Here is a 22,304-nt window from a genome sequence, read left to right as displayed (position 1 = left end):
TCATTACACGTTTCGCACCTTTCGAGACAAACAGAAATAGCATACACCCCTCTTCCTACAATAAATTGGAATAGTCTGTCCAATCAGATTTTTATGTTACATTTATTACAACCAATCAAATCTCGGCAAATTCGTCATCTTCTTCAAGAGCGCGGTGTTCAGTTCTTGCATCGACAGTTGACGGGCATTTCTTTTTACTTTCTATTTTCATCAGAAATATCTTCAACTTTGTAAGTATGCCTGTAGAAAACAAGCACGGCAAACTTTTTTGGGGGGCTTTGATTGATAGAATAAAAGCAACTGACAAAGTCAATTAGGCTAATGTCGCGACGAGGCCTATCATTATCGGTGTTCAGCCAAGTCCAACCACGCTCGAGTCACCATCTGAATAATCTTAGATGTCTGGATTTTCCAACCTACCAAAATATCTGAAGTGATCAAGTTCAAATATCGCCTTCTGAAGTTTTGGTTCTAGAATAACATGAATAACCATCTCTTTCACCTATGCAAGTATAAGAGGCTGCTAGTCCCATGTATGCATGTTAGTTCCTTTAACGGAAAGGTCTTTGAAAAATTTGATCGGACGCTGCTCACCCTTCCTATCCGTAGTAGGCTTAAGCTGCAATCAATATGATGAAAATACCTGTCTTCCCCACCTCTGTTCTAAGGCTATTTTGGAATCCTTACCTTCTATTTTTCACTGAATCCCACAAAATGTAAACTAGATATATGTTAATGCTAACTAGTAACAGGTGCCACTGTCAGTGTACCAACCTTCATTCAATTCAATTTTACCCCCCCCCCCCCCCATTCCAAACCAGTGGTGTTGGTGCCAAACTGATATAAATGTTTTCTTTGAGCAGTGGGTTGGGATGGGGGGGGGGATAGTTGGCTGAAGGGTGACGCTTCATATTCATAAGGTCTGTCATTGAGTTGGCGTGGTTTCATTTCCCGGTTGTACGTGACAAGGAGTAGCCAGTAGGGTCACCCATCCAACCTCACATGGGTTTTTTCCAGGTCCTCCAGTTTCCTCCCTCTGCTAAAGACCCCTACGCGCAAGCATATTATTGAAATAAAATTGAACCATGTTATTTGTGTGTAGACCTTAAACCCCATCTCTCTCTCTCTCTCCCTCTCTCTCTCTCTATCTCTGAGCAGCTTTTAGCAATTGACACACCAAATACCCCCCCTCCTCCCCCCCCCCAAATTTAATATGGAACACAATTATTACTATTTTGATTCTGGGGGGATTTCTCTCTCACGCAACTCACTGTCTCTGAGCAGCATTTGGGAGTTGATACACCAAAAAAAAAAAAACATATTTTAAAATATCGAACACAATTATTACTATTTTGATTTTTAAAAGCTTTTAGCAACGATTCCTTGAGTGTTCTATGATTGTTATTCCTTTAATTAAAATAGTAATTCACTAATTGTGTTCTATGTTTTTGTGTTCATAATGTTATTAAATAAAGATGAAGTGTGTATCATTTTTTTTGTGAGTTTCATTTATATCCCATAATCAAATAAATGATAGTTTGTGATGTGTCACCAGAGTCACCAGAATTGAACATTTTCCAGTAATTTATGAGGATAGTAAAATATACTATTCAAAAAAAGTAGGGGATATTTGATTTTTAAGTGTTATTAAAGTCACCTAATGAAACTGACGAAGAAACAAATGACAAAATGAAATGAAGTTTACATTCATCGATTTATTCCAAATGATCGTTAGACTAAGTAAGGCACAGACTGACCATTATAAGGGTAAAATGATACCCGGGGTCAAACAGCAAAGTTACCACAGCATCACAACCAAGTCAGTAACGGGTAAATCCTCCTCTGTTTGCCAAACAAGCATTGATCCGACGTGGCATACTCCTAATGAGACGTCTAAGGTCATTTTGGTCCAGATTGTCCCATTCCTGTTGCAACGCAGCAGCAAGTTCTTGGACATTGGCAGGACGTTGTTGACGTTGACGTAACCTCTGTCCAAGCATGTCCCAGACATGCTCGATGGGGGAGAGGTCGGGACTCAGTGCTGGCCAAGGTAATGTGGTGATGTTCTGTTGTTGGAGGTAACCTGTAACGATCCTGGCCCTGTGACATCTTGCGTTGTCATCCTGGAAGATGAAACGGCGGCCATGACGTCGTGCGAACGGCACAACATGGACTGCCAAGATGTTGTCCCGGTAGTACTAGCCTGTAACACGCCCTGCAACAACATGTAAAGCCGTTCTTCCAGCAACAGTGATGCCTCCCCACACCATAACAGAACCACCCCCAAATCGATCATGTCTGATGACGTTAACGTCTTGGAAGCGCTCGTTTCGACGACGCCACACCCTCCTACGTCTGTCCAAAAAATCAACAGTGAACCTTGACTCATCTGAAAACATCACATTGCTCCAGCGTCGATTATCCCAGTGTTGACGATCCCTACACCAACGACGTCTTGCCTGAATGTGATGATCTCTCAAACAAGGGATCACGCGAGGACGTGGGGCGCGAAGGTGTCCCCTATGCAGTCGATTCCGAATCGTCTGGCCACTCTCTCACACCAGTGTCTGTTTGAAGACGAGCGCTGATCTGATTTGCTGTGATGACACGATTTCTCAAGGCCAAGGTACGGATAAATCGATCCTGGGCTTGAGTTGTCGCCCTTGGTCGACCTGAGCGTGGTCTGTCCTGTACAGATTGTGTATCACGGTATCTGGACCATAGCCTGCTTATGATGACAGACTGAGAAACATTCATCGTCCGCGCCACAACCGCCTGTGTTGTGCCGATCTGTAGCATGCCAAGAGCACGTAACCTTTCATTTTGGGTAAGCCGACGCATATCAAAATTTGTTTTCTGGTCACTGAAACAATTAAACTGATGTTTCCACCCTGGAATTCAATGCCACAATGACTGTAACATTCAAAGTCAGAGTCGTGCAAATCTTGGGTTGGACCCCCATGATGATCCCAAGCATCACATGCATTCCATGCGGTAGCTATTGGTGCGTTTGGGCGTCACATGTAACTGGAAATGTTTCTTCTGTTAGGTTCTATAGTGACTTTTTTTGTAGTCATTTGCATATTTTAGTATTATGCCCCCCAAATCAAATATCCCCTACTTTTTTTGAATAGTATATTATCAAAAGACAAGGCAAAGGAAATAAGATTAAAGATACATTATTATGTAAGATTTAGATAAAGAACTAGCCATTCTTGCTATAATAGTTCGAAAGTAGATGATGTAAAATGAATAATTTGAAAATTTCATTCAAATTACTCTATTGCAAAGATATTAGCCTTTGAAGGTTTGACAGACGTGTGCAATAATTTCACCCACGTACTGGTTGATCGAAGCTAAGTCTCAGTCCTCCATATTTGATTAAATCAAAGTATCGCTGAACCATTCTAATCCATTTAATATCGGAGAAATCTGATGCCATCGAGAGTTGATTAAGGCCTGGATCAGTTAATTAATGTCAAATTAATACTTTAGAAAACATTTCAGGCCTAAAGAAAGACCTGCAATAGGCAGATTTAGCTCTTGCATAATAATGCATGTTTAATAATATCTAATAAAATGTAGATTTATGATAAAATTGTGTTTTGTTATATGCAGATTATCAAAAAAAGTAAACTCTTGTTTCATTTTGTGAGGAGGGGGAGGGCTAAATGAAAAGGATATTGGCAGTGATTCCAGTGAATTAGGAAATGTATTAGCTACTGCATTTGATTGGTAGATAGTGAGTTTGGGTGGCAGAATGGTTAACACGTGTGTTGGATCAGAAGGTCTGTCATTGAGTCAAGTATGTGACAAGGAGTAGGATTGCCTGTCCAAACTCGTGGGATTTTAATTTTAAGCCAAAATAAAGACTTTCAATAGGCAGATGTAGCTCTTAAAAATAATTCATCTTTAGTTAAACATACATTATGCAAGAGCTAAATCAACCTATTGCACATCTTTCTTAAGGCCTGAAATGTTATCTGAATTATTAATTAGACATTAATTAACTTATTCAGACCATAATCAACTCTCGATGTCATCGCTAGCCTGCAATGTTTATTGGCTTAGGTTCCGATTTGCTTTTCGACTTCCATTCACAATTTTAATCATGAAATGGATAATCAAGACTATTTTTTTCATCGTACCGACTTTAGTAATGAAGATTGAGGCTAAGTCGAAAATTCAATCGCTAAAATCTTGGTTCAGAGTGGATCAATTAGACTGAAATTTTCAGCAAATTCCCATTACATTACTTAGTTTTTAAGTATTATAGTGAGAACTGCCAGCTCTTTATCTAATCTCCCATAATGTATCTTTAAAGATTGTTCGTTTTTAGTGATTTCTCTTATTTAAGATTGCTGTACTAATTTAAAGGATTAGCCTACATTCAATTTCAGTACCGGTACTATTAAATTGGACAGTTATATTTGTTTGAGAAAAAATACAAAATGTACACATCTCTATTTAACACACAAAGCATTGTTAGTCATCTTAAATATTCATAATATAGCTGATAAACAGACTTATTATTAATTCTTTTATTTTGTTATTTAAGTTTTGAAATAAAACTGATACTTTTTAAATGTCCTAGAGCTGTTTAAATGAATGAATCATTATCATTCAACGGTTTAGTCTTTACTGAAAAAGTAGGCGAGACCAAAAGTAAATAAACCTTTTTATAGACAGAAATGTCAATCAGTAAAAATGTAGACATAAGTTACCTATATCGTGTGCATAGAACCCATTTTGAATCTGGCTTTTGAATTGACCAATCAGGTTTCAGGGTTTTCAAACTTGTCTTAGTTGTAAAGGTTATTTGTTGAGTTGTAAGAAGTATTAAAATGAGAAATCCCTGCAAGATGTGCCAGTTTAAAACAAATCATTTATTAGTAAGGAACATCATTTATCTACCATTTTCAACAGGTAAGTTGTAAGCTTAAAAGCGGCCTCGTTTGGTTGATTAGAAATACTGCTAAAACTACTTTATTTGAATTTGAAAAAAAAAAAAAATCGGTAAAATTTAGTGAGTTTGACTTAGAAAATAGATCCATTTCCTTCATTGAATGGATTATAATTTTGCTTAGTAATATTTATAATTCATATTTTGTTGGCAAACTGTAAATACTTATTTTAGAATTTATATTTAAAATAAAACTTGATGTAAAGTAGTTTTCTTATTTCTGTCATAATACAAAAATATATATTATGTAGGCCTACAGTATTTAGCGAATTTAATATTCTAACAGGAAGGTAGTTGTGCATCTCTTATTTCAGACCAGTTAATAGATAAATTAATATTCTAATTCACAGATTTTGTCAATATGATAATTTCAAGATGATTTAATTAAACTGTTTTGCACGTGAATAACACCCTGTTATTTATGAAGAATAGAATTAAACTTATTCTTCCAAATAAAATTTACGGTAATACTAATAGGTTGTTTTCAGGTGTTCATTTAAAACTTGAATGCAGATGCTATCTGGTACAACATGTCTATATATTGTTCTTGCACAGTTGTGTTGGCTCATAAAATCAATATTTCTGCTCTTCACTTGTCTGCCTTCTATACCATAGTGAACTTGCCCTAGCATAATGCTTGCTAAGAACTTCCAAGCTCTATAGCCACACAATGGCATTGATTATAATGTCTGATGTTGAGGAATTTACCATTCTGTGACATGGGGACCTGTTAGGTCACCCTTATTTGATGGATTTTTCTGTGTTGTGTAATAAAACTTCATTGGAATTTTGAATAAAAATATTAAATGTAATTTATTACTCTTTTATTTATTGATTTTTTTATGGATTAATTTTGAACCACTAGGTAAGGATAGAATAACCTTAGACAACGTCTGTAATGAATTATTATAATTATGTGACTGGATTGATCTGACTGGCTTCCGATTGAGTCATAGACGTAGAAGAGGAACCTGGACTGGGAAGGACAGAAATCTTGACTTTCCATAATTTGGGCAAGGAATTTCAGTTTCATATCCTCAAATGTGGAAAGATAATCTCAAGTTTCATTAGGTTGGGATTTTTCATTCTAGTCTTCTTGACTGTTTGAGCTGCATTTCATTACCTTGAACTGGGTATTGTCTAGAATAGGATGACATAATCATCCTCTTAATCATCTCTACAGCTAATCGGGAATGAAATGGTGAGGTATGATCCTATTTACATTTATTTTCTGATTTCTATTTAAGATTTAAAATCCCGGAATTAGGGTGAACGTTTGCAGTTTGCACAGATTAGAAGAAAATCAAGATGTCTCAAGGTAAGTTATGTGAAGACCTAACTTTTAAAAAAGTGAAAATTTATTCAGACAAGCTAATTTTATGTATGCGTATCATGATAGATAATTTCAGAGAACTGATTGATGCACAACAGTTGTGCAGATTAAATGGAGGTTTTATTCAGTGAAATATGAAATAATAGAAATAGAATAGTTTTATAAATAATAAAGAATTAAATTTTACTATTGTTTTTGAATTTTCGGTGTGTGTTGTGGTATTATCTCAGGGTCAACAGTTTGTAGGACATGGTTCCATATGAAATCTCTTGCACTACATTCGTGGTATCTTAATAGTACAATCAGCTTGGCCATTAATTTTTTTAAACAATTATTTTGTTGAGGGGTTATTCAAATATAAAAAAATGATAATTTAGTTCATTAAAATCCATCTACACTTTAAGTTGCTTAAAACATTTAACAGATAAACATTAAAGAACAATTTATTGTAAATAAATTTGAAACATGCTAAATTTTTATTAACATTGATTTAATCGAGAATTAGTGATGTAAATTTTGATTAATTAAAACATCTGATTGACATTTTTTCTGTCCCCCATCCCCATCTGAAATGATATTTATTTTCCGCTTTCCTTCAGTCTATTCATGATGTAGCAAGAACCAACATTTCTTTACAATATAATTGATATTTTTGTAATTTGGTTGAGCTTCGTCCATTTTTTCAAAGTTAGTAAATAAAATGGGGATTAACATTCTACTGTTCTGGGCTAATAAAGGTCATGCAACATACAGTGTTGAGGAAAATCTTGCCTAGACAGTGGCCCTACAGTCTTATTTCCAATTCCAACTACTAGGGCCTAATTCCAACTGTCAAGGGTTCTTTTCTGTGTATGCCAATGTGTAAGTACACGGGACCTCAGTTTTTCATCACATCCGAATGACTATACACATGTTGTCCCTCCTTCCTGTACCATTTACAAGAGAGGAACCATGCCGGAAAATCAAACTTTCTGGACCAACACTGGGATTGAACACTTGACCTCAAAGTTAGCGAGCCAACATCTTACTCACTGAGTCATTGTGGCTCTCAAGTCGGTAACGGCACTTACTGTAATGAGCATTTGAATTATGTATTTTTACTATCACTAGTTAGTAGTTGTAGAAATATTGATCTTGGGTTATTATTCCATCAGAGTGAGATAAAACTGGATCAACTGTTAAGAAAGAACATGGGTTTATATTTACAGTATTTAGTTATTGATTATTTTAGAGAAAAAATCTTGAATATAAATGTCATAACATTTGTCTGTAAAATTGTGCTCTACATTGCTTTTAGGCTATTTGTTAATAGATTTAGAATCAAGGTAACATTGAAAATAGATTTATTTTTCTGACTTACTGTTATTATCATTGATTTCCAGATGAGTCATTTCTGTTCTAAATTTATACATGTGTAATGATATCAATGGATTAATATATCAAGCGATATTTCTTAGAATAATAAATAATACCCAGCTTAAGATTTTTACAAGACCTACAGGGTACATTGAAATGTGATCGCATACTGTCGCCCATTACATCCAATCAATTTTGTCTGATGCATTTTCGGTAATTTTTGATAATAACTTCCAAGAGTTATTGCCCTTGCTCAATTTGTGGAATCTGTGAATGGGTCAGTCCATGTCAAGTGGGCCAGTGGTGGGAAACTGACCCCATCAAAAAAATATGTATACTGTATTCAAGTTACTTTCCCACAAAAGTATTTATCAGGTGGTTATTTCCAATAAAAATTAGCAATTTTAGTATGGAAAGTAGAAACATCCAATCTTAAAAGAAAAATACTGGATTCCCTGAGAGTGAAAAAAAATCATGGAGCGATTAGGAATGTCTGTTTGAGTGATGGCTAAGTTTCCTTGTGAAGATTGTCTGATCTCTTAGTGTTAGTGAGCGCTTGATGTATATGTTCATAAACTTGATGGTGAGCTTAAACTAAGGGTTGCCATCAAAGTCGAAAAAAAAAATAAGCATTTTATTTTTCACGACTTTGGAGTGCTCTAGAAAAGCCATTGTTATGATTGTTGTCTAGATGTCTAAAATTTGTTTTAACTCCCAGACAATGGAATTTCAATATAGAATTGAATATAGGACGGTCATATGATGTTATATCCCAAAGATATCACTTATCAGACCCCAAAGTTGGTTTCCCGCCAAAATCTTGGTTGCCATTCATTTTGGTTATGTGGGGCAAGTGGCAAAAATTAAAAAGGGACAAGAAATAAAACTTTTTACTACCCTTCTATAACATACCAAAATCCGCTCGTTTATTTTTTTAACTTTTAAATATACATGTGTTTTTGCTGATTTTCGCATTCAATAGGACATTTCATGAAAAGTTGCCTATGAATTACTATGATCACTGAAAAAAACCTTGTAAATAGGTTAGACGTACCAAATCCACCATTCTAGATGAATTTGGTACATAGATCACAATTAAGGATGTATATTTTTATACGCCCACATTTTCATGTGGACGTATATTGTCGTCACCCCTGTCCGTCCGTCCGTCCACAATTTGTTTGTGGACTCTCTACAGGTCGCAATTATTGTCCGATTTTGACGAAACTTGAAATATAGGTTTATCCCCAAAAGATCTCGGCTGCTTTTGATATTGGCATGTATCGGATCGAAACTTCATGGATCATGGCCCCTGTTTGTACGAAAAATCACGTTTTTAGCTTGTGGACCCTATAGAGGTCACAATTTTTATCCGATTTTGTTGAAACTTGACATGTAAGTTTATTACCCAAAGATCTCAGTTCCTTTTGATATTCGTGCATATCGGACCGTAACTTCCTGAATTATGGCCCCTGATTGTACGAAAAATCGTGTTTTTAGCTTGTGGACCCTATAGAGCCCATTAGAGGTCATAATTTTTATCTGATTTAAAAAAACGTATTATTATATCACCGTTACACCCTAAGGAAGGTTGAGTTCGAATTTCGGGAAAATCGAACCAAAATTGCCGGACAAAATGGCCGCCGTTTGTACGCGTATTATTATATCACCGTTACACCCTAAGGAAGGTAGAGTTCGAATTTCGTTAAAATCGGACCAAAATGGCCGCCGTTTGTACGCTAATAGTGTAAAAATATGGTAAATCAAGGTTGTGGACCCTGTATGGGTCACAATTTTAATTCGATTTTGATGAAACTTGAAATGCATGTTTATAACCTAAAGATCTTGGTTCCTTTCGATATTGCTGCATATCGGATCGTAACTTCCTGAATTATGGCCCCTGATTATAGGAAAAATCGCTTTTTTAACTTGTGGACCTTATATAGTTCATAATTTTTATCAGATTTAAAAAAACGTATTATATCACTGTTACACCCTAAGGACGGTTGAGTTAGAATTTGGGGAAAATCGGACCAAAATTGCCGGACAAAATGGATGCCGTTTGTACACGAATAGTGTAAAAATAGGGTATATGTCATGGTTGTGGACCCTGTATGGGTCACAATTTTAATTCGATTTTGATGAAACTTGAAATGCATGTTTATAACCTAAAGATCTTGGTTCCTTTCGATATTGTCGCATATCGGATCGTAACTTCATGAATTATGGCCCCTGATTATACGAAAAATCGCCTCTTTTAGCTTGTTGACCTTCTGAAGGTCTCAGTTATTATCTGATTTTAAAAATCGTTTGAATATATCACCGTAACACCATAATAAAGGTTGAGTTCAAATTTCCTGAAAATCAAACCAAAACTGCCAGACAAAGTGGCCGCTGCTGTACGCAAAATGTGTAAAAATATGGTATATCAAGGTTGTGGACCCTGTAGAGGTTACAATTTCAATCCGATTTTGATGAAACTTGAAATGCATGTTTATAACCCAAAGATCTTGGTTCCTTTTGATATTTGCGCATATCGAATTGTAACTTCATGAATTATGGCCCTTGATTGTAGGAAAAATCACTTTCTTTTTAGCTTGTTCTCTATCCATCTCTCAAAAATGTGGGCGTATCCTGCCTGGCAGCTGCTGGTTAATCTTTATCCGAAGTGTGTAAATATATACATGTATGTGTTTTTGTTGATTTTTGCATTCAGTTGAATGATCTCTGAAAAAAAGCTTCTAAATAAATACTCAATAGGTTAGACCTGTGAATTTTGTAGGTAGATCACGAATATAACATCAATGGAGGAAAATTAATGAAAAGTTTGGTTTTCAAGACCGGTTTTTAATCACTACTGAATGATGTTATGTAGTCAAATATACCTATCTAGGTCAACTTTTTACGTAGATTACGAATATAACGTAAAAATTTTGTTGGTTTGATACCTTATTAACATTTCAAATTAATTAAAAATAGATCTTCAAAATGTAACATTTCTCATCAATAGAAAAAAAGTAATTTTCCTTCTGTTTTTCCTATTTTGTTCGAACTTTGGTAAACAGTAGCCCCCTCTAAAAAAAAATTTCTTATTAATTTTTTATATCATCAATTCCAACATAAATTGAGGGTAGCTCCTTAACTTTCTATCTAAAATTTTGTAAAACAAGGACCCCCCCACCCCAGTGATGATTCTTCTTTAAATAATAATAATTTTAAAATTTTACTAATTAATTGCTAAAATATTTGGTTTCAGTTATGAGGGATGTGTCCATTATAATGATTATTATTTGTTAAGGATAAGGTTACAATATATACACAGTACTCTTAAATTATGTATAGATACATGATATGGATCAGTTTATTGCTTTTCTCAAGGGTAATATAATATTGAATTATCAATTTACAAAGGTTAATAAATGTCAATTATGGGTTGTTTATTAAACAGTTATATTAAACCCTGATGCTTCTTCTATCTCTGTTAGAATAATAATTTGACTGTATGCTAATCACTTTGATTGAGACAATACTTCCAAGGGTTGTTTGTAGAGACTAGAAGTACTAGAACACAAATCAGATTCTGCCTTAGCCCCTCTTGTGACAGGTTACTATTATTAATGCCATGCTACACTGCCAAATCTAGGAAGTAGGCTTGGGGCTTTTCATAAATATCTTATTATAGTACATGTAGGAATACAAGATAAAACTTTTTTCTTGGCATACTGAATAATTGTATTATTTTTGACTTGATCAGTTTGTAACTGGTTAAGTGTTTTTCTATGCTTACGGGAGTCAACCAAAAAACCCATATATCACAAAGTACATCCAAATAGAGGTGCATTTGATGCAGTTATATTGTGGAAGGGAAAAGGTAACTAAAGCATGTATTGTATGTAATCTATAGTGGTGATATTTAGATCTTGCCATAAGAAAGTACTAGGAGAGAAAAAGATCACTCGACTAAGATTTCATTTGAGAGCTGGTACAGGAAGCCAAGCATTAATCTTAAACCCTTCAAAACAAAGGGGTACATTTGTACATGTCCGAGGTGAGTAGATCGTTGCTCTCCTTCTTTATTAATTAGGAGACGAGTGATCACTCTTTTTTATGGCAAGGTCTGGTAATTGTACATGTATTGTATTGTGGAATAGTATTTTTTTGTCTACCATGATTTTTGTAATGATATTGTTTTCTTTTCCTTTTGATCACCTTGTTAAATGTGTATTTCATATGACTAAATCTGGTAAAACTTGCAGGTTAAGATCATGATCTGTTGCTTTGACAAGCCAATGGAAGAAGCAGACTTCTGTTTTTTGGTCGAATAAGCTAAAAATCCGACTTATGAAATACGCATTACTTTACCTCATTCTATCATTATTCACTTAACATTGATTAAATCTCCAGTCTGTGATATCCATTTACATTGTAATTGTTTAGATTCATTTAACCAACTACATTCATTGTTAATGGATATGAATGTTGTTAAAGTATATATTCAACTACGACCATAAATCCAATATTAAATCAATCTGTTTTTTTTATAATTTAATTTTGTTTTATTGTCCCCCGGCTTTCGAAGAAAGCAGGGGACTATTAAAATGGGTTCGTCTGTCTGTCCGTCACACTTTTTGGGACCCAATAACTCTTTCTAATTGAGCTAGAATGTTCAAATTTGGTGTAGGTGTTTATTAGGGCAATACCTTGATGGAGTTCGAAGATGAGCATTTTCCGCTCAGGGTAAGCGGAGATAAGCCATTTCATTGGTTGATGCTTTGGGACACAATAACTTTAGTTCTAATTAAGTGAGAGTGATGAAACTTGGTGTATAGTTTCATTACATCAATACCTTGACTAAGTTCGATAATGAGCATTTTCTGCTCAGGGTAAGCAGAGCAATAAGCAATTTGATTGACCAAGATTTTGGAACACAATAACTCTTTTTTTAATTGAGCTAGAATGTTCAAACTTGGTGTAGGTGTTTATTGGGTCAATGCCTTGATGGAGTTCGAAGATGAGCATTTTCTGCTCAGGGTAAGCAGAGATAAGCAATTTGATTCGTTGATACTTTGGGATACGATAACTTTAGTTCTAATTTAGTGATAGTGAGGACACTTGGTGTATAGCTTTATTACATCAATACCTTGACTAAGTTCGATAATGAACATTATCTGCTGAGGGAAAGCAGAGCGATGCTTTGGGACAAGATAATCTTGATTATATCTGATAGTGATGAAACTTAGAGTGTAGTTTGATTGCTCGTTACTTTTGAAAAAAATAAATGTGTGATTAATTAATGTGTCATCTATTTATTTTGGGATTTTGGCAGGGGACATCAGCCTCACTGTTGGCTTGTAAGTCATTGGGATTTGGAATAAACCACTTGGCAAATTTCAGTGCGCAGACTCCAGCCAGTACATCTAGCCTCGTCTGTTTTGTTACTGTCTATTTTAGTATTTAGCTACTTTCATTTCATCATTTAGGAATCATAACGAAAACCCGTCTTTCCTGTATCCCTGTATACAATTACTCTGTAGTTGAACTTGAATTAAACATTGTAATGTATATGTATGTCTTAAAAAAAACTTCTGTCACTTCATAAAAGTAAAAATCGTTTCATTTACTTCTTATTTTACTGCCGGGCTCGTGACTAGTGTTTATCCGCATTAACCACGTGACATCACAAATATACCGTAGCCTTGTGAATCCAGTCCTTATTCTCGAAGTAACGGTAGTAACTACGAAGATGTCTGGATAAATCGCGACTACAACTAGCAGCTGAGAAAAATGGCTTTGTCTGCTAGCTCGTGACTAGTGTTTATCCGCATTAACCACGTGACATCACAAATATACCGTAGCCTTGTGAATCCAGCCCTTATTCTCGAAGTAACGGTAGTAACTACGAAGATGTCTGGATAAATCGCGACTACAACTAGCAGCTGAGAAAAATGGCTTTGTCTGCTAAAAAGATGAAACGAGCTCACAAGATGTAATTTTCTGTTATTTAATTCGGGAAACAGGTTTAAAGAATAACTAGTCATTGAACATTACAAGTCATTCACAATTCAACATTTGTTATCATTGGTTTAAAATGATCCGTTTTGTAATAAAAGGCATTTTAAGATGTTTTACTCATTTATTCATAAAATAACATTTTATCTCGAAAAAACGGAATATGGTCAGCTCTGAAATGGAAAATAACGGAATTAAGAATACTTAAAACGGAATATGCTATTTTCTGAAACGGAAAATCATCACCCCTACATACAGCCGAGGCTAGATGTAGAGTTCCAAAATCCGCCTAAGTTTGCCGAGTGGGAATAAAGCTCATTATTTTTTAAATAAAGCACATTATTATTTAAACCATGTATGCACTATACAGAAATTAAAAAAATAAAATAATACTTAAATATGAAAAGTTTTCTTTGCTCAGTCAAACTTTAACTAGTGAATGTTGGTGTTACCATTGTGTGTAACTATTGTAATCTAGACGTCTCTATTTTTGGGATGGCAGCCAAAGTGTATTTTAAATAGAAAAATGAAATTTAGATCGGAATTATCAGATTTGAATTTAATGTACTGGTACATTTGTTATTCAATAATAATACACTTTATTTTATTTTATTTTTTTGTTAATCATATGTAGTGCCTTTATTTATTGTATATTTTACTTTGTAATTAGTTCTTGGTGTAATTCTAAGAAATGGTCTAAATGTTGGTATGTGTGTTTGGGTTTTTTTTTTCAAAGTATGTTAGTGCTCTCACATTCGAATTTGAATTTGTTTTCAAGGCTATTCAAACATTAAAAATTTATTTTGTATTCCTTATTCTATATCCATGACTCCAATGAAATATTTACCAAAATTAATTCATTAGAATTATTAACTGGTACTCAATAAAAAAAAAAGGGGGGTAAAGGAATACTTAAATGGTTTCTAGGAATCTGAAAATAAACCAAAGCAATCAAGAAATTGATCATTCCAATACTTGAATAGAATTGAATATTCAAAAGGGAAAATCAATATTCGCTGTGAACACTCACTAGCACAGTATCTGTAATGTAATCAGATTTTCTAGGTGCACGTCATTCATCAAACACAGTATTATATTATATAATAATAATACATGTAGTTTATTTGAATACATGCAAGAACCTAAAAATATAATTTTGAAATGATTGAAAATAAGATATATTTTACATTGATTTTATTTAGACACAATTATATGAGGAAACCATTTGTATTTTGATGAAATATGACATTGCTTCAGATTGAAACACAACTGGGATAAAGCTCTCTAATAGTCTTTCCTATTGGTGTACCATTATTTCAAAATGTATGGGCTAATTGTACATGATTTTATACTAGATGAAATATTTGACTCGTGTGACAATTTCATTGAAATGCATACATGGGGGATAGTGTCTGTGTTGTTTAATGGTCTCGAGCAAGACATTGCGTAATATATTGAAACAACACTTAGACTAACATCCTTGTGCAGTATCAATATATTACTTTATGTCTCACTTTCGTAGTTTCGACCATTAAACCACAGCGCAATGCCTAATACTACCTACTGGTAATGTAATAATCTTACTATCTTCATTAAATCTTGCTTGATTTGCTAAACTATTAGGACAATTCCTGTTACTGGTAAATGAACATAATGATGTTTACACTTAACATTATCAAGAGATGATATTATTATTTAAGAGGCTCTTTTTGCGGGGGTTTAATTGATATGCATATTGAGCAATTAGTATGAATAATGGCTGTTTAATGACAGCAAATTATACTGATTGACACAGGTTTATATATTGTCTCTCTATTTTCACTTTTCAGAGGGAGCTAAAGAGAAAGTTGGAGGTTTGGCGTACGAGGTAATCTTAAAACCAGCCACTGTGAATGAGGCACCCCTGAGACCAGTCACACCACCTAAAGAGAAAGTTATCTCTGAAGCCGATATCCTGAACAAATTGAAAAAAGCTGAAGAGAGAAGACTGGTATTTATATTAATTAAAGCCTTCTTTGATTTGGGTGAACAATTGTTGTAATGTTGTTGCCCCTATCCATTGTTTGTTAATGTGATAGTTTGGTCTGATTTTAATATAGCATATTATTTTGCCTTACAATATTATCCATAAGATTTCGAAGGAGTTTGAATCTGGACGCAGTTAGTCAACTATTCGCTGTTTTGTTGGCATTACTTAGCCAAGATATGTCAAAATAGCTTGTAAACATGACAGCCTATATTTAATTATTGAATCCGTGTAAGCTTCTATGGCTTTATTTATATCTACGATATCTTGATAATTGTTAAAATTTAAATGAAATTTCTCAGTTGTTAAAATTTGAATGAAATTTCTCAGTTGTTAAAATTTGAATAAAATTTCTCAGTTATTCAGAGTTATCCTTGACATGGCGAACATTTGAAAATGGCTAGCAAATGCGATAGTTACATGTAACATACATGTATTTTATCTGATTTTAAATGATAATTCTACTGATGTTCCTACAAGCCATCCCATTCTGTAGGGTTTTGTTTTAATGCTTAGATCATCAGATGTGCTGATTTCTTAATTACACACATTAACAAAACTATTCTCTTTTTTTTAGTCACTTGAAGCCCAGAGATTGGAACAGTTGGCCAAAGAACGGGCAAAGGCACAAGAAATCGTAGCAAAAGCACAGGAGGAAAGCAAAATCTTTTCGGAGGAAACCGAGAAAAAACTGAGGAAAGCTATGGAAGCCAACAAAGAAAATCGAGAAACGCAAATAAATGCTCTTCGAGAACGTTTGAGAGAACATGTAAGTTATGTGTTACAATCTGATGGAATGAGAGTAATATGACTGTTGTCATAAGGCCTATTGATATCAATGGCTAAGATTTGATAGGAGTGTAATTCTTGAACAATCACTGATCGAAATAACACATCAGATTAACTCAACACTTTATTTTGACCTAAATTAAAGAGGCTTAACTCTGTATTAAAGATTATTATAAGTAGTGTCTTGTTTGGTATGATTTTAATTCTTGGCCCTTGTAAGACACTTTCCTTTAAATATACTCCTAGCTAATAAAAATAAGAAAAGCTATGGAAGCCCTTCGAGAACGTATGAAAAATCATGTGAGTGTTGTTAAAAACTGAATGAGCGAATGATAGTTGAATGTTGTGCTAAGACCTACTTCTCGAAAACTATATTCTAGAATTGTAATTTTTTGGCCCACAAAAAAGGAACTATGCTTTCATTTTTCTAGCCAATAAATTTTCGAGAAGAAGGCCCATGTGTTGTTTTAGCCTTTTATCCACAAAAAAAAGACTTAGTATTGTCACTACTATGCATGCTTTGATTGCCTCTCCATAACTATATCTCTATATCAGTACTTCCTAAACCTTGTTTTCTTCAACGCCCTTTTAGATGCTCTCATCCCCCACTTAGGGAACCACTACTCTGTATTATATATTTAGCATGTTATGATGCAAATCTTACTCTCTACTTTGCTATAAAATCTAACTTTCTCTCTATTTTAGTTGTTCTTCTGATACCTGCTATACATCTTAAATATATTCTGTTTAATTTTATTACAATCTTGACATAATACAAATTGGCAGTGGCGAGCACTTATACAATACAAGACCTCTGCAAAAGAACATTTTTGTAATCTCACTACTGGACTAGATATTTTAACTCAATTTTTGTGAAAAATGATGGCATTTCCCGTGTTAACTGTGAAGTTTAAAACTTGGTGAATTATTCTCTTTCACTTAGACCTGGTTCAAGTTTCTCAAACAATATTCGAGATATTAATAGCTTGAAGCATTTGCCAGATCTTTATTTAAAGCTTGTGTCAAGAATTGAAATAGAATTAAACCTAGTTGTTGTAATATTGTTTGTTTAATTTTGTTTTGTTGGTGTATATGTGTAGTTGGTTAAAGTGCAAGAAGTTTGTAGTCGTAGTGATCAAATGTCTAAAGAACTTGAACAAAAACTCACCATAAAGTATTCAACATACGAAGAAAACCGACAAGAACAACTTCAAAAAATGATGGATCGACTTAAAGACCATGTAAGTTTCCTAGGTGTAGGGTTGATTTGGGTCTGACACATGTGAGGTAGACACATTGTACCAGAAACTTTTGGAAGTGTATGATGTGACTTCAAGTATGCAAGGTCAATCTGAATCTGACAAAAATCAGTTATTTATTTTCAATGTTTACTGCATTAACATTTCCATTGATGCTGGCTAGAGTCTAGATCACATGTACTTATTGATCAATCAAATTGCCTGCATTGGTCAACAGGACTGTGTTAACTGGTGAATTATGGGAATTTTTAAAATCAAACAAAAAAGAATGACTGCTGGTGGAATTAGAACTTTCACTAGAATATCACTTGTCATATAAAGTCTGTTAGATTACAATTTTTACACTTATCAAAATGATAAATGTAATGAAATTATAATATAATTTTAATTTGATTGAGAAGAATAAGATGAACAGATTTCTTTACTGAACAGGTTAAATGGGAAATCTGAATCGCACCAAGTTACTAAATGCCTCTGAAAGATTACAAATTTACTAATTGACTTCATTTTCCATTTAGACCGCTCCACTAAAGGGAGATAAGTCTCTTGTTGAACTGGGGACTACTGCCAGAAATATTATTATAAATATGATAATGTTCACTATTTAACTAGTTTACTGTTAAGTACATCAGGTTTCTGAGGTTTAGGCATTTGATAGTTGGTTTTCATGGTTGTGAACATACAGAGACTTTATTCATGACATTTATTTAAACTAAAATATTTTATGAATTCAATCTTTTCACTGAATAAGATTGAAAATTGTAACTAGGATTTGATCTCTCACACAATGGAAAAAAAATCCAGAATTTTAAAAATCTTTTTAGTTTAAGATCTTGTGAATAAGGTCCCAGGAATTTGAGGTTGCAATGTTCAACCACAATAAAATTATCATAATGTCATGTTATATCTCCATCTATTTTATACTATAATCAAGTATTTAACACTGCGAGACAGTAAATAGTCTCCATTGGTATTGCAATTGGTTGAAAAGGAAAATAATCTGTTTAACTGGCTTGATTCAGATGTCAATCATAATGAAAAGTTTGACTAAAAGATCAGATTTCTTAGCTGTCAGTCAAGCCTATGAAAAATTAACACCAGTACACTATAACTATAATAATTAGAGGTAACTACTATTTCACATAGACTGGAGACCAGTTTACTAGTACTAACCTACACATAGACTGGAGACCATTTTACATATGTAACGTCTTAAATTCCTTGTTACAGTATAAAATAGACATCATTATAACACAAAACATTTCTGTGTTTTTAGAGTACTGTAACATCAAACTCCTGTACTGTGGGAATTGTAAGAATGTTGGATAATTTTTGAGAAAATAATTAAATGTATTTTTCAGGCTACCCATATCCAAGAGGTATGCAAGGCAAGTGAGAGTATGAATAGAGCTTCAGAAGAGAAAATTATTACCAAGATGGAAACGGCCTTGAAGAATCGTGAAGAACAGTATAGAGCTCTTCAAGAAAGACTACAGGAACATGTGGGTTGATAATACTTCTCAAATGAAATTACAAATTGGGGGTACTTTTGGATTAGAAACTGGTTCCCATGAGCTGCTCATCATCTTGTTCTTGGGGGACAACGCTATTTGAAAAAAGACTCTACGATAGACATGAAGCTCGACATGCTAGTTCCCAGGACAATTGCACATTGATGTACAGATTTCGATTTTTGACACAATTCCAAGATAGCTGGTCCACAGTACATTCATACTTACTTATTCAGCACCCATTTTAATTCATGAAACCACGGTCCGAATTCCCACATAATAAGTGAAGCAAAATATTATGTATCTTTTAGTTTGTCATCATCATTTAGATATTGTTCAAGCCTCAATATATTATTAGTAGACTTAAAGTTAAAAACACTGCACTCACCACTAGAAGAGAATGTTCTTGTCCAATTCCTTCTAGCAAACCTGTGTCTGACGAAAAGGTTTCAAGTCCTTCAGATGGGAATAAAAACTTAACTGCAATATTACATGTAAAACAAGTTCCTTGGCAGGTGGAAATTTTCTATCGTTCAGTTGCCCTGATGAAATTCTCAATAATATATTATGTCAAGATCTTAAATTTAATTGTTTTTTTAAAAATTAATTTTTAGGAGAGAAGAATAGAAGAAGTTAGACGAAATAAACAGAATATTGAACAACAAGTGGTGTCAGAAGGTCAGGCTTAATGCTACAGGTTATTCTATGATTGAAACCGACAACCACAATGTTTTATCACCATTGGATATATCTATCTAATATCTTTCTCTTAATTTCCGTCTTATTGACAATTCTTACATTTGTTCTTTCTTCAAGTCTTTTTGTTCAACTTTTACATTGTAGTGCTATAGTTATTGCCTAGTGCTATGTTAATCTGGTATATAGTCAGCCATGTAAAATCTGTTTTTATCAGCATTCCTATAACATTTCATATGCAAATATTGTCTTCTTTATAATAAGTCTCTATTGAGAAACCTTGCCTTTTTTATTAATTTCTTTCTAAATTCACCATGTCATCATATAATATTCTACTTGTATTAACAACTTCATGTACTGCCAGCTATGCATTTTTTGTATGTGGTCGTCAATTGTATTCTAGTATCAAATGGTTAGATGTCTATCAGCTGTACATTGCTGTCATTATGATTGATGGATGTTTGATATAATATATAGTAGTTACCTAGGAGAAACTAGTCAGTCATTATCACCAAAACTCTTCATTTTGTTCATACTCATTATTAATTATTATTGACCATTTGTCTTGCACACTGCCTTCATTATTATTAATACTTAGTTGAGATTTTGTATGCTATGACCTGGTATGGATGAGAATATGTATAGGTTATATAGGCATTTGTGTTTGTATTTGATGCAATACCCAACAAAATATCAACCTCTTGCTGAAAGATTTTGCATATTTTGGTAGGTAATGTCAATCCATACAAAAAAAAAGTTTTCATAGAAGTGTCCTATAATTTGATGTAAAGTTTTACTGAATGAAAACAGAAGAATGTTGATTTTTAACTAACCACATACTTGGATCTATCATATTTTTATAAATTTAGATTTTTAGTAGAATTGAAAGAAAATGTCCATATTTATCTCTCCACAACTTACTAAAGAATCTCAAGACAGAACCAGAGGTAATTTTAAAATAACTGGTTTGCCATGACACTGATACTTTTAAATATTTCATTAAAATGTATTGTAAATGAAGAAAATCTGAATGACTTTAAAAGTTTTGATATTCTCTGGACGATAATAACATAAACTGGAAAGAAAACTGACAATATTAAGTTTAGAAATTCTCTGAACAATGATTGCCTAAAATATATTGATAACTAACACTGTAAATACATTAGTGTTTTATTAAGCCGAGAATGTCTATAACTCTAAAAATTTAGAAATTCTTATGCGGTCCTACTCACAAGTCAGATATATTGGTAGAGTTGTGTTTCAGAAAGATCACTACATCTGTCAACACTTTCTTTCTGCCGTGTAACAATGGATAAAATCGGTCTCTTTCATAAAGTCACTATATTGAAAAGAAAGTGAGGGATATGGTAGGGTTTGTTTCAAATATTAATGAATGAGTTAATTGTTAACTAGATACTTATCTGGCTGGATTCTGCCATAAACCTGACTTGGATGTAGGACTGTGAGACAGTTAACACGCTACTAGTTAAAAACCAGATAAACAATTTGTGTGCCATATTACTGTGTAAAAATGATTTAGGTTGTGAAATGATACTACAGATTGGAGGAGGCGGGTTTGAATTGACCTCAGGTCCTGGTTTTGTTGCCTATTTTGTATTGCTGTTTATGTTGCTGATATATCTGCTTCTTGTTGAAATCATCAATGTTATATTAAAATATAACTTGAACTCAATAAATTTGTTTACCTGCTTATATGACAATGAGTTCGTTTTTATATGCACAATTTAATCTGGAACTGTAGAATCCAAAACACATCATTTTAATGTAATTTTGTATATTGCCATTTCATCTATTGGTCTAGCTTTTTCTTTGATTTAAATGGAACTTGGTATACATGGTGTTGCACCTACTCTTATTTCAAATTCCAACTGTCATAGGGTCTTTTACGTGCATGTCAATGTTTACATGAGACCTTATTTTTTTTTTGTCCCATCCAAATGACTAGACACTAGCGCTTGCACAGGGCTGGAAAATATAAACAATAAACCACAAACAACCGCCAAGCACGTGATTAGTTATTCTAGGATTTTATACGTCATTAATTGCAACAAAACAGTTAACAGTGTGAAAAGATAAAAACAAAGATAAACTAACTTAAATTTTTAAATTAAATATTTTAAATTTTGCATCTAACAAAGCAGACATTCTGTTGTGCTACCATTACCATAATGTCCTAAGCACATGCTAACTTTGCTTATTGGTTAATCCAGCTTGTCTAGCAGGGTGGAAATAGAGAGGAGCGATTAAGAAATTTTACAACCTTAATTAAGGTGCAATCATGCCTTTTGAAGGAGGAAAGTTGTAACTCTGTATCATCCACACTCTCCATTTATTGGTCAAT

The 22,304-nt window shown here is 33.7% G+C and overlaps 1 protein-coding gene across 8 annotated transcripts; it reads left to right on the top strand.

The window, feature by feature from the left end:
• Nucleotides 1-117: 117 nt before the first annotated feature.
• On the top strand, nt 118-21,655 carry LOC126818668 (stathmin-1-A). Of its 8 annotated transcripts, none has more exons than XM_050546207.1 (8): nt 118-230; nt 6,211-6,281; nt 11,407-11,523; nt 15,491-15,651; nt 16,265-16,456; nt 17,577-17,717; nt 19,097-19,237; nt 19,861-21,655. In XM_050546207.1, the coding sequence occupies exons 2-8, from the start codon at nt 6,272-6,274 to the stop codon at nt 19,933-19,935; spliced, it is 837 nt and encodes a 278-aa protein (XP_050402164.1). In that variant the 5' UTR covers nt 118-230; nt 6,211-6,271; the 3' UTR covers nt 19,936-21,655. The 8 variants fall into 8 exon arrangements, with proteins under 8 accessions (XP_050402164.1, XP_050402169.1, XP_050402163.1 ...); XM_050546206.1 differs by lacking the exon at nt 118-230 and adding an exon at nt 4,786-4,926; XM_050546209.2 differs by lacking the exon at nt 118-230 and adding an exon at nt 5,754-5,771.
• The last annotated feature ends 649 nt before the right edge of the window (nt 21,656-22,304 follow it).

Source organism: Patella vulgata, chromosome 4 (assembly GCF_932274485.2).
Source record: "Patella vulgata chromosome 4, xgPatVulg1.2, whole genome shotgun sequence".
Lineage (NCBI taxonomy): Eukaryota > Metazoa > Mollusca > Gastropoda > Patellidae > Patella > Patella vulgata.
Note: the sequence above shows the minus strand (reverse complement) of the source record. Positions and strands in the feature narration are given on the sequence as shown.